Source organism: Podarcis cretensis (genome assembly GCF_951804945.1).
Source record: "Podarcis cretensis genome assembly, chromosome: 3".
Lineage (NCBI taxonomy): Eukaryota > Metazoa > Chordata > Lepidosauria > Squamata > Lacertidae > Podarcis > Podarcis cretensis.
In genome coordinates, this window is record NC_137172.1 from 124,922,674 (window position 1) to 124,937,837 (window position 15,164).

Sequence of the window (15,164 nt, forward strand, 5' to 3'; positions counted from 1 at the left end):
CTTCGGGTAAAGCCTGCCTGCCTGTGACTTGGCCCCATGAAACCTCCTCTCCTCGCTTCAACTTGGCATCCTGATTTCTCCCTCTGAAGGCAGCTCCGCAAGAAAAGCAGGGAGCCTCCGCCTGCCCAACTGCTCTGTGGGGCCTTGAAGGCTCGCTCCTTCCCGCCCGGCCAAGCAGGAGGAAGACACCTTTGGCTCCGGCCCTTGAGGACCCCGGCCCGGGGGGGGGGGCGGGGGGGGGCAGACACCTGCGTCCAGGTCGCGGGGCGAAAGGATGGCGGGCGGAAACAAGCGGGCGCCGCAGCTCGGCTGCTCCGTCTGCAAGCAGCAGCCCGGCGGCAGGGCGCGCTCGGCAGGTGGGCTGGCGGGACCCTCCCCGCCGCCGCCTTCGGCCGCCTTTCCGAAGCGCCGGAGGGAACTGCCCTGGCGCGCCCCCCGCCCGCCCGCCCGCCCGCTTCCCTCCTGGGCTCCTTCCGGCAGGGCGGGGCTCGCGCGCGGGCGGGCGGGCGGGTGGGCGGGGCGAGGAACGGGCTCCTCCCTCCCCTCCGCCGTCTTCGCCGTTGGTGCCTCGTGAGGCGCCGCTAGTGTCCGCCCGCTGCCGCTGCCGGCCGGTGCCCGCCGGCTTCCCCCGCCATCATGTGCTCCTCGCTGCCGAGCCCGGGCAGCTGCCTGTCCCTGCGCGTGTCCTTCGTGGAGCTCCAGGCGGAGGCTCCGCTGGTGCGGCTGTGGGGCTTCCGCGGCGCGCGGCGCGAGGAGTACCTGCGGCTGGCCGAGGAGGTGCAGGCGCGGGCGGGGCCTCGGCTGGCGGCGCTGCCGGGCGCGGGGCCCCTGGCGGCGGGCGAGCTGTGCCTGGCGGAGGCGGGCGGGCGCTGGCGGCGCGGCCGGGTGCTGGGCCTCCTCCGCGCCGGCCCCGCGCCCGCCTACCGCGTCTTCCTGCTGGACGAGGGCCGCACGCTCAGCGCCGGCGCCCAGGCCCTGGCGCGCGGCCCCGCCGAGCTCTTCCAGCTGCCCTCCGAGGTGCTGGGCTGCGTCCTGGCCGACCTGGCGCCGCCCCCGCGCCTCAGCTGGACGCTGGCCGCCGCCCAGTTCCTGGGCCGCCTGCAGGGCCAGGAGGTCTCGGGCCGGGTGAGGGACGTGCTGGTGGCGCAGCACCTGGTGGTGCTGGAGCTGCCCTGGCTGCTGGCCCAGATGCGCCACCTGGGGCTCGCCGGCCACCTCTCCCCCAGCACCTTCGCCGGCCTGCTCGCCACCTCCCTCGGGGCCCCCAGCGCCCCACCCCAGCCGTCCCCCCAGGCGCCCGGGGGCCCGGCCGCTCCCCGTACCCAGGATGACCCCACAGCCCTGGACTACTACTACCCGCAGCTGCAGATGAGAGTGACAGAGCCCATGCTGGTGACCCAGGTCTCCGACCCCTGCAGGATATATTGTCAACTGCGCAGCCTCTCCAGAGAGATCCAGCTGCTCTCCGACGCCATGCGCCAGGCTTTCGAGGCCTCCGCTGGGAAAGACTTGCAAGAACCCCTGCCGGCCCCAGGATCCCCTTGTGCCGCACGGGGCATCGATGGCTGCTGGTACCGGGCCCTGCTGCTGAAAGTAGATCCTCTGGGTAGCCCGGAGGAGCAGCTTGGAGAGGTGGCGCAGGTGATCTATGTGGATTATGGGAGGAAGGAATTTGTGACAAAGCAAAACCTGCGCAATTTGCCTGCTGAGTGTTTCCGAATGCCGGTGGTGACCTATCCTTGTTCATTGCAAGGTATTACCGATGGAGGCTGTGGCTGGACCTGCTCTCAGATAAGTCAGCTTAAAACATTGCTGTTGAGCAAGGTGGTGCAAGCCCACATTGAAGCCTACTGTCCCTTTGAGCACCTCTACTATGTTACTCTCTATGGAGAAGATGGCCTGAACCTTAACTGCCTCTATGGGGTCCAGGCCCATTGTCTGGAGCAGAGCCTCCTTCGCAGCAGTCAAGAGCATTCCTCTGACTTAATGGCTGAACTAAAGAAGGTAGGTGCCACAGCCAAGGAAGAACGTGCCTCTCTGTTGGGAGTTCAGTCCATGCTTGCCGCTGACCCACTTCCTGTTGTGCGTTTGAAGGCTGGTGAGTACCACAGTGCTCAAGTGTCCTTCCTCCAGGATCCCACAGACTTCTGGGTGCACCTGCAGGAGCATCGCCAGCCCCTCCGTTGCCTCATACAGAACTTAAGCGACTTCTATTCTCAGAGTAAAAAACTAGGGCGTATTCTGCTTCAGCCCAAACCAGGATCCCTGTGCTGTGTCGCATTGAAGGAGAACTGCTATCACCGTGCTGTTGTCACCAAGATGCTGGGAAAAGGAATTGAAGTTCATCTGGTAGACAGAGGAAACACTGAAATTATTGACTTGCATAAGGTGAAGGAATTGCTTCCCCAGTTCAGAGAACTTCCTGCTGCAGCACTCAGATGTGCATTGGCTAATCCTTTCCCACCAGGGCAGTCATGGAGCCCAGATGCTGTAGACTATTTCAGGAAAGCCGTGCTAAACAAGGAGCTGGTAATCAAGGTCTTAGACAAGCAAGGGGACATTTACATAGTGGAACTTTTTGATCATTCACTAGCAGGAGAAAAAAACTTGGGCAAAATCATGTCTCAACAGAAGTATGCTGAGCATCATAAGGGTGAGGAATTAGAGACTCTCCAGAAAGTGACCAAGGAGCCATTGAGGAGCACGTCTGGAATAGAGGGCATAGGGCAGAAGCCTGTGAGAAAAATTTCCCCCAAAGATGAAAATGAACCCTTGCCACAACGTCACAGTTCAGCCCCTTATCCTACTGAAACTTTGATCGTCAAGCAGCAGCCCAGTGAAGATAGTTGCTATTTGTCATGCAAAGCATTTGCAAAAGAGGATTCTAGCATTGCCCCAACCCCTTCACTCTATGTTATGCAAAACTACTCTGAAATAAAGCCAGGGTTTTCTAGTGAAGGGCATCTGGAAGTTGGAAATACAGTAGATGTGGTAGTATCCTATACAGAAAGTCCTAGTCTCTTCTGGTGTCAGCTAGCTAAAAGTTCCCAAGACCTGAGAGCACTTATGGCTAAAATTCAAGATTATTGTATGCATTCAGCACAACCCCGTGAATGGCCAAATTATGTATGTTTGGCTAAGTATTCTGAGGATGAGAAGTGGTACAGAGCTCTTATTACTAGTAAAGTATGTTGTAATGAAGAGGTGGAAGTTGCATATGTTGACTATGGGAACAAAGAGCGTGTTTCACTAAAGAATGTCCGTGCAACTAAGACAGAGTTTCTGACGTTGAAAGCTCAAGCTTTCAGATGTAGCCTTTACAACTTAATTCAGCCAAATGGTCAGGATCCGTTTGTGTGGGATGAAAAAGCCACTGAAGCTTTTCATGAATTTGTGGAGTCAGCAAGCACATTAGAACTGAAATGTACCATATTTGCTTTTGCAGCATTAAACAATACAGATTTCATCAATATTGTGGACTTGATTACCCCTTTTGAAAGTGTGTGCCATTTTTTAGCAAAGAAGGGTCTAGCCAGATGTGTGCAGCCTCAAAAACCTCTAATATCTTCTGTTCATCTTCTGTCATACTATTATTCTACACATGACATTAAAATAGGAAGTGAAGAGGTGGTTTATATCACACATGTTAATGATCCCAGTCACTTTTACTGCCAACTTGCTAGAAATGCAAATGTTATTGGGCAGTTAACTACTAATATTGCTAAACTCAGCAAAATGCAGTACAATTTGGAAACATCACAGGGCCCTGGAAATGTGTATCTTGCAAAGTATATGGATGGCTGCTGGTACAGGGCAGTAGTAACTTCAGCAAAAGATACCAAAGAAGTTTTCTTTGTGGATTTTGGGAATAGGCAGTTGCTAAAGAATGGAGACTTGGTCCTAGTACCAAATGATGCTTATGAGTTACTGCTTTTGCCAATGCAAGCCATAAAATGCTCTCTATCTGATGTTGTTGATGTTCCAGAAGAAGTTTCTGCATGGTTTGAAAAAGCAGTACTAGATAAGCCCTTAAAGGCTTTAATTGTAGCAAAAGAACCTGATGGAAAACTGATCATTGAACTATATGATGGTAAGATGCAGATCAATGCAAAACTGAAAGAGAGTTTGCAGTACAGCAGAGGGATGGCCAAATATACAAAAAATGGAGCTTCAGCATCCAGATATCTGCTCACCAGGGAACAAAACACTGAAAAAAGGCTATCTTTAACAGAAATGGATAAACCAACTTTTGAGGACAAGAGGTGGAACAATGAAAATTTGGACATAGTAGGCAGTAGCAAACACACTGTTGTATGTAGAGAAGTAAGACAATTTCAGCAGAAAACAAAAAGAGAGGTGACAATTCAGCAGAAAACAAAAAGAGAGGTGACAATTAAGCTTCCTGGACCAGTGGAAAAAAATAATGGAAATGATCCTGGAACAGATAGGAGTCATAGAAATTCCATGCTAAGCAGAGAAACTCCCCCTGATAACTTGAAAAGCAGAAATCAATCTGAAACTAATACACACTTTTCACTTAAAAATATTTGTGCTTTACCTCAAAAAATCATAAGCCTTGGTCTTAAAACTTTGGTGTATGTTTCTCATATAAATAATCCATCCGACTTCTATGTTCACCTAGTAGAAGATGAGCCCTTGCTTGACAGCATTTCAGAAAAACTAAATAAATCTGAAAATATTGAGAGCCTGAATGGGCAACAGCTTCACATAGGAGACATAATGTGTGCATTGTTTTCAGAAGATGGCTTATGGTATCGAGCTGCAGTCATTGAAAAACCCTCTGGTAAACTGGTGAGGGTGCAGTATATTGATTATGGCAATACCGCATTGGTTAGCATTTGCAAAACAGGTAGACTCCTTGAAGACTGTTCATCAGTCCCAGTGATGAGCATTCATTGTTCATTGTATGGAGTTAAGACCACAGAGCTTTCAGAATGGACACAGGAAGCAGTGCTGTATTTCTCCCAAAGGACAAGTGATACTCAGCTAAATGGCGAATTTGTGGAGAAAACTGAAAGCAAATGGAACATTCATCTCTGTGACAAAGATGGTAATATAGCAGTGGATTTGGTTGATAATTACCTTGAGTACAAACAACCTCCTTTGGGGGAAACATCTGACAAAATGGAGAGTGACACTGATCTGATAAACCTGTGTGAAGTTGCTGTTCCTGATAAGTATAGCAAACCTTTCAATATGTCAAACACCAAATCCTTCCTCTGGAAGATTCCTAAGGTGGGCCAAACTTTGAAAACCTTTTTGATAGTTGCAAAGAGCCCAGGATATTTTTGGTGCCAGTTTGCTGACTCAGATGATATTGGATTAATTGAAACAAAGCTTCAGGAAGCTGGAGAGCTTATGGGCATAGATGCCGAGGATATAAAAAGTGGCTGTCCCTGTCTAGCAAAGAATAGCGAAGATAATACCTGTTACCGAGCCGTTATTAGCAGTGTAGAGGGGGAAACCTTGAGTCTCATTCATATTGACCATGGAACCGAGGAACTTACCAGTGCAGAGATGATCAGGCAAATTCCTGATGACCTGCTGGTAATACCACCTCAAGCATTTCTTTGTTGTTTGTTTGGCTTTAACTCTGCTGAAGGTTTGTGGGCTGAAGGAATAAATAAGATCTTCTGTGATGTCACGGCAGACTCTCTATTAGACACTACCATCATGGAAAAACAAAATGATGACCCTTTTGAAATCCCCTTATTTGTTGTTCAACTGGAATGTCAAAAAATCAGCATCAATGAACGAATGAAACCCTTTTGGAAGCCTGTTGTTGAAGACTGTGCCTTAACTTTGACAAATAGTGTTCACAAACCTGAAGAACAGATGAAAGATGTAGGGACAGATAGGTCAAAGGTGGTTATAAATGAAACCAAAGTATCTGCCTGTGCACTAATGCCTTCAGAAGATCTGCTGCATTGTTCAGAGGCATTCCAACCGGCAGATAAGTGTTTAGTTGCTACAGGGAGTGGTAATTCATTTGGAGCATTTCCCCCAACTTCTTCACCCAAATCTCAAACCAAGCACCACCAAACCACTTCTGAAGTACTTGACATTGGAGACCAACACACTGTGTCTGAAACATTTAAAAAGGGAACTGACTATTCTGCATTTGCAAAAGAAAGTGATATACCAAATTTTGCAGATGTTACTGAAACACAGCTTCCTAATGGTGGTGAATCTAAGGTGTTAGAACTAGATTTGTTTGAAACTCTGAAAGAGACTGAAGGCCAAGCAGAAATGTTAACACTGGATACACGTGAAGTACATTTAGCTGTGGATGAAACACTGAGTGTGTCAGATTTGGTGCCTATTGAGGTGGTGACTTTATCAGGTACAAATCAGCTGCCTTTTCAACTGAAGATGCACCCATTTGGAGACACACTGGATCTGGAGACAGTTGAAGTGAGCCCTCCCCTGTGTGAAGAAACACAAGAGAGAGCAGAATTGGACTTGCTTGACATGACACATGCAGAAGGGGAGTTAGAACAGCGCTCTTCACTAAAGGATAAAAGTGACTGTTTACTGCTGGAACCTGTTACACCTGAAGTGTATCTTTTACAAGCTGGTGAAATCAGGGAGGATATGTTGTTGGAGCTGCCTGCGGATAATGAAATCCAGTTACCATTTTCAGAAACTGGATTCAAACTGCAAGACGACTTCTGCCATGAGGACATTGTGGAGGTGTGTGAAACAGGACAAGAAAGCGAAGGTTACCGTTGTCTAGCAAGGCAAACTCTGCTGAAGAACCACATTGAAACACAGATGAGCCATGATGCGGGTGAAAGATTTAAAGAGAGCAATTTGGTTGGAGAGGATTTTTTGAGAAGCACACTGCTAGATGAAGAAGCAGTTGACATTCCAAGTCACAGTACAGGTAAGACAGTGCTTGTTTTTACATTGCTTACTTTTAAGTGTTGCAGGTGACCTGTGGTGCATATGGCGTCTCTCGCTGAAGAGAGTTACTCTTACTTTGCAGGTTTTGTTGTGTAAGAATACTGTAATAAGTGGTTGCTAGGAAGAGGAATTGTACAGAAAGAAATGAATGTAAAAATTGTTTCAAGGATTGCAATCACCACCACTTAGGAGTACTATTTGTCAAAACTTAAATGTATTATTGAATATAGAATGAGTAATGACATTATTTTCCTTTTACAAAACATTGTAAAATTGTTGGGCTCAGATAAATGTGCTGCTTAGTAAATACTGTATAGATATAAAGGTAAAGGTAAAGGTACCCCTGCCCGTAGGGGCCAGTCTTGACAGACTCTGGGGTTGTGCGCCCATCTCACTTAAGAGGCCAGGGGCCAGCGCTGTCCGGAGACACTTCCGGGTCACGTGGCCAGCGTGACATCGCTGCTCTGGCCAGAGCCAGAGCCGCACACGGAAACGCCGTTTACCTTCCCGCTGGTAAGCGGTCCCTATTTATCTACTTGCACCCGGAGGTGCTTTCGAACTGCTAGGTTGGCAGGCGCTGGGACTGAGCAGCGGGAGCGCACCCCGCCGCAGGGATTCGAACCGCCGACCTTTCGATCGGCAAGCCCTAGGCGCTGAGGCTTTAACCCACAGCGCCACCTGCGTCCCTCTCTGTATAGATATATACTGAAGTAAAAGAAAAAATTGGCTTTTTGAGTTACACCTGTTGTAACATTTCTAGTCACATGGTGTACTGCTCCCTTCTGGAAAACGGGAATTCTTGACAATGCAAAACATGCATTAAGGGAAAGGCCCGTTCATATTTGTCATCTCTTGGTGGGCTCTAGCTAAAGTTGTTGAATAGAATGTTGTGTAGGGCTCTTCCTTTTTTATTATTACAGGTAGGTAGAAGGTCAGCAGCAGTAGCTTTACCACAGTGGTGGGAAAATGTACATCCACTGAAGTTCTTCTGCCTGTGCACCAAGAAGCAAGAGTTGCTCCCTATTCCATCCATAGCAATATCCAGCAGCATTGTTTAATGCTTTCTTTGTTTTTAACTCTTCTCTGGACCTATGAAGTGCACTTCAACATCATCAGGGCTCTTTTGGGTTGGCATTGATAAACTTTAACAAATAGAAATAGGCTTGTAGCTGCACAAGCAGTTCTAGCTCCATAGGATGGTATCCAGTTGCAGTGTTCCACTTGTGCAGCAGATTCCCACTCACAGACACTGGACTTCCCTTCCCTTCCTTCTGCAGTCGGCCTCCGGAGCAGATAGGGAGTTCTGGGTGAGGGAGAAAAGAAGAGGGCAAAGTCCTGTCTCATTTCCTAGCATGATGTTTGAAATCTATAGTGATAATAAAGAATAGGATTTCACTGTGGGGTTATGAAATGCCAGAAAAGAGATGTCATAAAAATATACCTCCAAAGCTGGCAGTGTTATTCATGCCCTGTTTGCCTTTTGTCTCCCTTCCCCTTAAAAACACTTCTGGGGTCCTGCAGAGACTAGCCAGCCAGCCAACATGAAATGCCTGCCTAAACAGATTTGTGGCTAAAGCAATATCACAAGCAGAGGTAGACCAGTCTTGCAGGACAAGGAGCTCCACAGCCTGGATTCCAGAGCAGATGCTTAAGGAAGCGAATAAAATTATGACATGGATTGCATAGTATTTAGAATGTAGAAAACATTTATGCGCGGTAGTTAGAGATAACGTGAGCAATGCACATGTTCCTTGCATACGCATGCAGCAGTAGGACCTCTCACACTCTTCCTTGCACACGCCCCACACCTGCACTGCTGGCTTCTTTTTCTTTCAGCGGTTGATCAGTCTAGCGGTGATCATTTTTCTGTTAGGAAGAAAATGCCCAACAGGCATATTATAAATTGCCCTAACTTCAACTGTTAACTAAGATAACTTCAGACTGTTAACTAGTGGTCAGGTGTTACAGTGGAATACTGAAAAAGCAAGCTGCCTTCAACGTAATAAATTGTCTGTTCATAGATTGAGTCAGCTGTAAAAAAGACAACATGGAGGGAAGCCTTGAAATCTGGCAATACTGCTTGGGAGTTGTCATTTTGGACTGCAATCGGTAACCCTATAGCTTCATTTTAAATTGCTTATGCCTTGCAGTGTGACATCTTAGAAAAATAATGCACATTCTCTGTTTCAGAAAAAAATGAAACTACTTGCGACTTAAATGGCTTTGATATTGGTTCCAAATGCAGGGTGTGGTCTGGCATTCATTGGTACAAGGCTCAGATTTTAGGCGCATCTGCGGAAGGTACAAAGGTAAGTCAGTGTGAATATGGTGAATAAATTTGCCACATGTAACTGGATCTTGTTATGTCAATGATACTTGTCCATTAAGGTGCCCTATAAAAGTTACGTCTGTAAAGATTGCATTCTTTTTACATAAAGGTTTTGAATCTTTCAAGTGGAAATGAAGAGGTAGTAAGTCCTATCAATGTTTGGAATCGGATTCCTGAACAGGATGCAAGTCCAACTGAGGTAAAGTATTTTCTAAAATGCTAAGTTGCTTTATTTTAATTATTTAAAAACATTTTCATTAGAACCCAAGAGCAGTAAGACACAAAACCCAGAAAGAATTGTACGGTATAATACAAACCAAAACAATGGAATTCTTAAATCCAGAGGTAGTCAATAGTAATAATAATAGAGAAAATCCAGACCTCCTACTGGGGTTGTGCAAAAAGTTACACAGAGCAAAATGAATATCATTGTTGAAAAAGACAGTAGTACATAATAAATAAAGTTACACATCTCTCCAAATAAAATCCTACTTTGTGCAACCATATGTTGGTCTTGTCATTTAAGTCTCAAAAAGCCACCAAGTGGCTGCAAAGTCTTGTGGGTCAGCCTCCCCCCCCCCCCCAATGGCTCACAGATGATGAGATATGGCAATATAGAAAGATTTTTGAGCCAAATGTCCAGAGAAAAAGTTGAGACATCCTTCCAACCCTGAGCCATTACCAGATGGCGGCAACCAAAATATGGAACATTAGAAGTTTACAAATTGCATTAACATTTTCATTGACAAACGTAGAAAGTAAATATAAACTGGGGTCCATCATTAACCTTTCTCCCATAAACTGTCAAATTCCCTGCACTAATGAAACCCCAAATTTATGAACATAGTTACAGTCCTGCCACAAATGCTTGTAAGTCCACCATTCAGCCTTTAAGGATGGCGGCGAACAGATTGAGGTTGAATCCTGGCAAGACAGAAGTACTGTTTAGGGAGGACAGGGGGCGGGTGGGTGTGGGGGACTCATTGGTCCTGAATGGGGTAACTGTGCCCCTGAAGGACCAGGTATGCAGCCTGGGAGTCATTTTGGACTCAGCTGTCCATGGAGGCACAGGTTAATTCTGTGTCCAGTGCAACTGTCTACCAGCTCCACCTGGTACGCAGGCTAAGACCCTACCTGCCCGCAGACTGTCTGGCCAGGGTGGTGCATGCTCTAGTTATGTCCCGCTTAGACTACTGCAATGCGCTCTATGTGGGGCTACCTTTGAAGGTGACTCAGAAACTGTAGAATCCAGAATGCGGCAGCTAGACTGGTGACTGGGAGTGGCCACTGGGACCATATAACATCGGTCCTGAGAGATCTGCATTGGCTCCCAGTACATTTCCGAGCACAATTCAAGGTGTTGGTGCTGACCTTGAAAGCCCTAAACGGCCTCAGTTCTGTATACCTGAAGGAGCGTCTCCACCCTCATCGTTCAGCCCGGACACTGAGGTCCAACTCTGAGGGCCTTCTGGCGGTTCCCTCATTGCGAGAAGTGAGGTTACAGGGAACCAGGCAGAGGGCCTTCTCAGTAGTGGCGCCCGCCCTGTGGAACGCCCTCCCATTAGATGTCAAGGAAATAAGCAACTATCCTATTTTTAAAAGACATCTGAAGGCAGCCCTGTTTAGGGAAGTTTTTAATATTTAATGCTGTATTGTTTTTAATATTCGATTGGGAGCCTCCCAGAGTGGCTGGGGAAACTCAGCCAGCTGGGTGGGGTATAAATAATATTATATTATTATTATTATTATTATTATTATTATTATTATTATTGATAGCCTGAGATAATCCCAGGTATCTTGACCGCTTGTGTTTGGGGCATAGAATTGGTCTTCCCCGTTGTGATGTGCATTGGGCTAGAAATAGGCAGGCCCTCCTGCAGGCTCTTTTTTTGACTTCTGACTCCACCAGGGAGCAGGAAAGTGCAAGTGTGCTATGCTTCTGAAGCATGCAGTGAACCTATTAGAGCATAGGACACTGTTAGAGCCAACGAAGAGTACCATGTACAAGTATTGTAAGTCTCCTGCTTGGCTTTGCCCTCTGGCTCTCAGCCTGAATGTCCTCTGCCCCATATTTCCATTTCAAATCCTTTTCCTCTTCCTCCCTCAAACTAGTGGCTGTCCTTTGCAGTAAGAATGCTCCACTGCCTACACCAAGCAGAATGATGGGTTGTAGCCAACAAAATTGTTTCATTAGCACAAGGACCTCTGCTTGTGTAACCTAATTTTCCCTTTCTCTTCTCCGTGTGCCACCAGATTTGTTTTGGGAGCTCCCCAATCCTCTGCAGCAGATGGGGGGGGGGCTGCAGAGAGAGGACGGGGATGTTCAGTTGTGCAAGCAGAAGTCCTTGCATTAATATAATTTTATCCAACAAAGTTGCCCCATGTTAGCAGTAGCTCACAGCTTGTACTCATTTCTCCTCTCACTCATGTCCAGCAATAATTCCTCCTTTTTTCTGCGCTAGTAGGGGTGAGGCTCAGAGAGTTCATTATAGAAGCGGGATGACGTGAAAGTAGCAGAACCCTTTTTCTTCCTTTTTCACTATCTTGCACAGTGGTGTAAGGAAAACATGACTTGGGCATTGAATGCTGAGGGTAAAAACTTGTTTCTATCTATATTTTATCCCATTTTCCTTCTCAGATGCTTCTCTTCTTTCTGCCCTAATCTATACCCTTAATGTCTATCCTGGAATTAAGCATTTGGAATAGCCTTGCTGATGAAGAATCAACATGGCTTCTGCAATAATAAATAGGATATTGCTTCTCTGTAAGTGTTTTTTGTGAAGTGTGTTGGTGTTGTAACATAACTGCTTGTTGTGTGAAAAACTAGAACCTTATTCAATAATGTACATTATTTGTTAATTGAAAAGACTTGAGCTTATGCCTTGTTATTTCAGTAAAGTTCTTTTGAAGCAAGTTTTGTTTAGGAAACTGATTCAGAGTTTAGGAAGAACATTTTTGTTGCTGAGTGTGGTTTCTAATAAAGGCTTACTGCCAGTTTTCTCCTGTAACAGAAGCCCTTGCATAAATGAGTAAAATGAGGAGCGCTCTCTATATATTGCACTTGTTAGTGAATTGTAGTTCAGTATTATCTTACAATACCATTAAGCAATACATTGGAAAGAGATATCAAAATATTATTTTGTTCTTGAGATAATTCTTCCCCCTCCCTTTCACTACAGATATTAGACAACAAAAGGGATACTGTGTATTCAACTGTTAAGCCACCTGTTGGCACAGAAGGTAAGATATTTAGAAAATGTTTGAATTTGTAATTTGTACGAAATAATATCTATGTGTATCGTATACTTAATCCTTGCCTCACTTCACTTCCCTCTTGCTGCTGATTACGGTCATTTTGCAAGTCTTCTTTTCATGCAGCTAGAATTCTGTGAGGGAAGAGCTGCAGCCTCTCGTGCTGCCAGCCCTGCCTTCCTTCGTACTTTGGAGGGCAAGCGATATCATGGCCTCCATGTGGGACTGAACCCCATTCATGTAGCACATACTTTGGAGCTAGTGCTTTGTTTTGTCCTGGCTGGGATGATGGCTGCCTGGCTATGGAGGGGCAGCGCATGGTCCCTTTGTCATATAATTTCAACTATCTGGTTGTATTTAGATTCACAGGGCCCCCCGAACACCTCAGAGGTGTGGGATGTGAAGCATGGCTTTGCCCCTCACGAACCTATTAAGAGTTCTTTGAGAGTGTCAACAAGAACATAGAGGTGATCCAGTTGACACAGCATACCTGGAATGTCTAAAAGCTTTGAGAAAATACCTTACCCAAAGACACCTGAGGTTGGCAGCTGTCTGTCTCGAGAGACAATGCAGTGCACCTCCCGGGGCTGAAAAAAGAGGAGGAGAGAAGCAAAGCATAAACTTTGGAGCGGCATGCATCGGCATGGCACTCATTTTCCTGCAGCAGAGGAGAAGATCCCCGGATGAGTTGCCCCTCCCATTATAAAGGAACCACAGTGATATATCCCATCCAAGGAGCCCCTCCTCTGTTGCAGGAAAATAGAATGTGGGATTCAGCATGATAAATAAATTTTCTGCAGGGGGTGGGGAGGATTTGCTTCGCTTGCCCAGCAATTGGAGTGGGGAGAAGTGCTGTTGTCAGAACTGTGAAGCAGTTGGCAGGGAGGCCAAGGTCCACGTCTCCCCTGTGCTTTTGTTTCTTTGCTTTCATCTCTGCTCAGTCTTGATTGTTGCCTTGTCATTCTCGGGTACTATTCTGTTAGCTGTGGAACTTGTGAATGAGAGTGCTCTCCCACTCTGTTTTGCTGGAGTTTCAGATCAGTAGAATTAAATTTATTGGAACTGGTCATATGAATAAAGTCCCTCATTATTTGAATGACAACTGATATCAGAAAAATTGTCTCTTTACAGCTGTTGCTACTGGCAGATTAACGTCTGTAAAGGAAATGTGTATTTAATACACTTGAGAGCACGCACAACCCTCTATGGTATAAACGGTTAACTTGCCTGTATATCCTACAGTGGAGGAAGTGAGTGGCGTTTCAGATGGCAGTGCTGATCTTCCTGCTTTGTGGATATTGCACTAAATTGCACCTGAGAGATGGAGGAGTCTTGCACACAAGGCTCTTCTGTTTTTGGCATTGATGACAAGCGTTTAATGGGCATGTCCTCTTCCAACCAGGAGAATGCCACTTCTGAGTCTTTAAAATATGTTCCACTCAAGTATGTTCATTTTCTAATGGTACCCTTTGGCAAACCTCAAATATGTGTTCATTATCTTTAATGTTAAAGTTTGTTTAAGCTTTGGAGCATCTTTGTAAAAGAAATACTCTTCCTTGCGTATTTTGAGTGCACTTCCATTCAAACCAACTTTTTTTTAAGCCTTAGCTATATGAAAGGCTTTGTGTTTTCTTACTTTTTTGTTTTGTTTAATGAAACAAGAATAAAGTTTATAGTGTGGGTAGTATTCATTCTTGCCATTTCATTTTCCTGCTTCACAGATGGTGTGTTATCTCAGCCATTATAAATAGGCTACATGCATAGTGGGTGAGAGCCAGTGTGGTGCAGTGGTTAAGAGCGGTAGACTTGTAATCTGGGGGACCAGGTTCGCTTCTCCGCTCCTCCACATGCAGCTGCTGGGTGACCTTGGGCTAGTTACACTTCTCTGAAGTCTCTCAGCCCCACTCACCTCACAGAGTGTTTGTTGTGGGGGAGGAAGGGAAAGGAGAACGTTAGCCGCTTTGAGACTCCTTAAAGGGAGTGAAAGGCAGGATATCAAATCCAAACTACTACTACTACTACTACTACTACTCCTCTTCTTCTTCTTCTTCTTCTTCTTCTTCTTCTCCTCCTCCTCCTTCTTCTCCTCCTCCTCCTCCTCCTCCTCCTCCCTTGTAGAAGATGGCTGTTCCACAGAGATGTGGAACTATGCTAAACCTTGTAATATAACTTATAATACTGTATATAGTGGTACCTCAGGTTAAGTACTTAATTCGTTCCAGAGGTCCGTACTTAACCTGAAACTGTTCTTAACCTGAAGCACCACTTTAGCTAATGGGGCCTCCTGCTGCTGCTGCGCCACCGGAGCACGATTTCTGTTCTTATCCTGAAGCAAAGTTCTTAACCCGAGGTACTATTTCTGAGTTAGTGGAGTCTGTAACCTGAAGCGTATGTAACCCGAGGTACCACTGTATAGGATTTTTGTACAACAATGCAGAGTTAGGGGTATGGTAGGTGGGGATCAGTCTGCCCAGTTTGCAGTGGGTTTATAACAGTTACAGCTTTGTTATTTACAGCTTGCCAAGTTTGGTTCCCTGCCCTGTGCGACACCAATCACTAGGCAACTCGATTAGCTCATTGTTGGTGATGGCTGGCTGCACTTCCTCTGCCCACATGGTTTGATTTCAGACTTTGTGGCCAAAGGAAACAAAGTTTG

At 46.3% G+C, this 15,164-nt stretch overlaps 1 protein-coding gene across 3 annotated transcripts; it reads left to right on the forward strand.

Moving 5' to 3' along the window:
• The first annotated feature begins 633 nt into the window (after positions 1-633).
• On the forward strand, positions 634-14,195 carry TDRD6 (tudor domain containing 6). Of its 3 annotated transcripts, none has more exons than XM_079969607.1 (5): positions 634-6,907; positions 9,118-9,236; positions 9,366-9,455; positions 12,436-12,496; positions 13,640-14,195. In XM_079969607.1, exons 1-5 carry the CDS (start codon positions 637-639, stop codon positions 13,684-13,686), a joined length of 6,588 nt encoding a protein of 2,195 aa, XP_079825733.1. In that variant the 5' UTR covers positions 634-636; the 3' UTR covers positions 13,687-14,195. The 3 variants fall into 3 exon arrangements, with proteins under 3 accessions (XP_079825733.1, XP_079825732.1, XP_079825734.1); XM_079969606.1 differs by lacking the exon at positions 13,640-14,195 and adding an exon at positions 12,870-13,633; XM_079969608.1 differs by lacking the exons at positions 9,118-9,236; positions 9,366-9,455; positions 12,436-12,496; positions 13,640-14,195 and adding an exon at positions 8,949-9,036.
• The last annotated feature ends 969 nt before the right edge of the window (positions 14,196-15,164 follow it).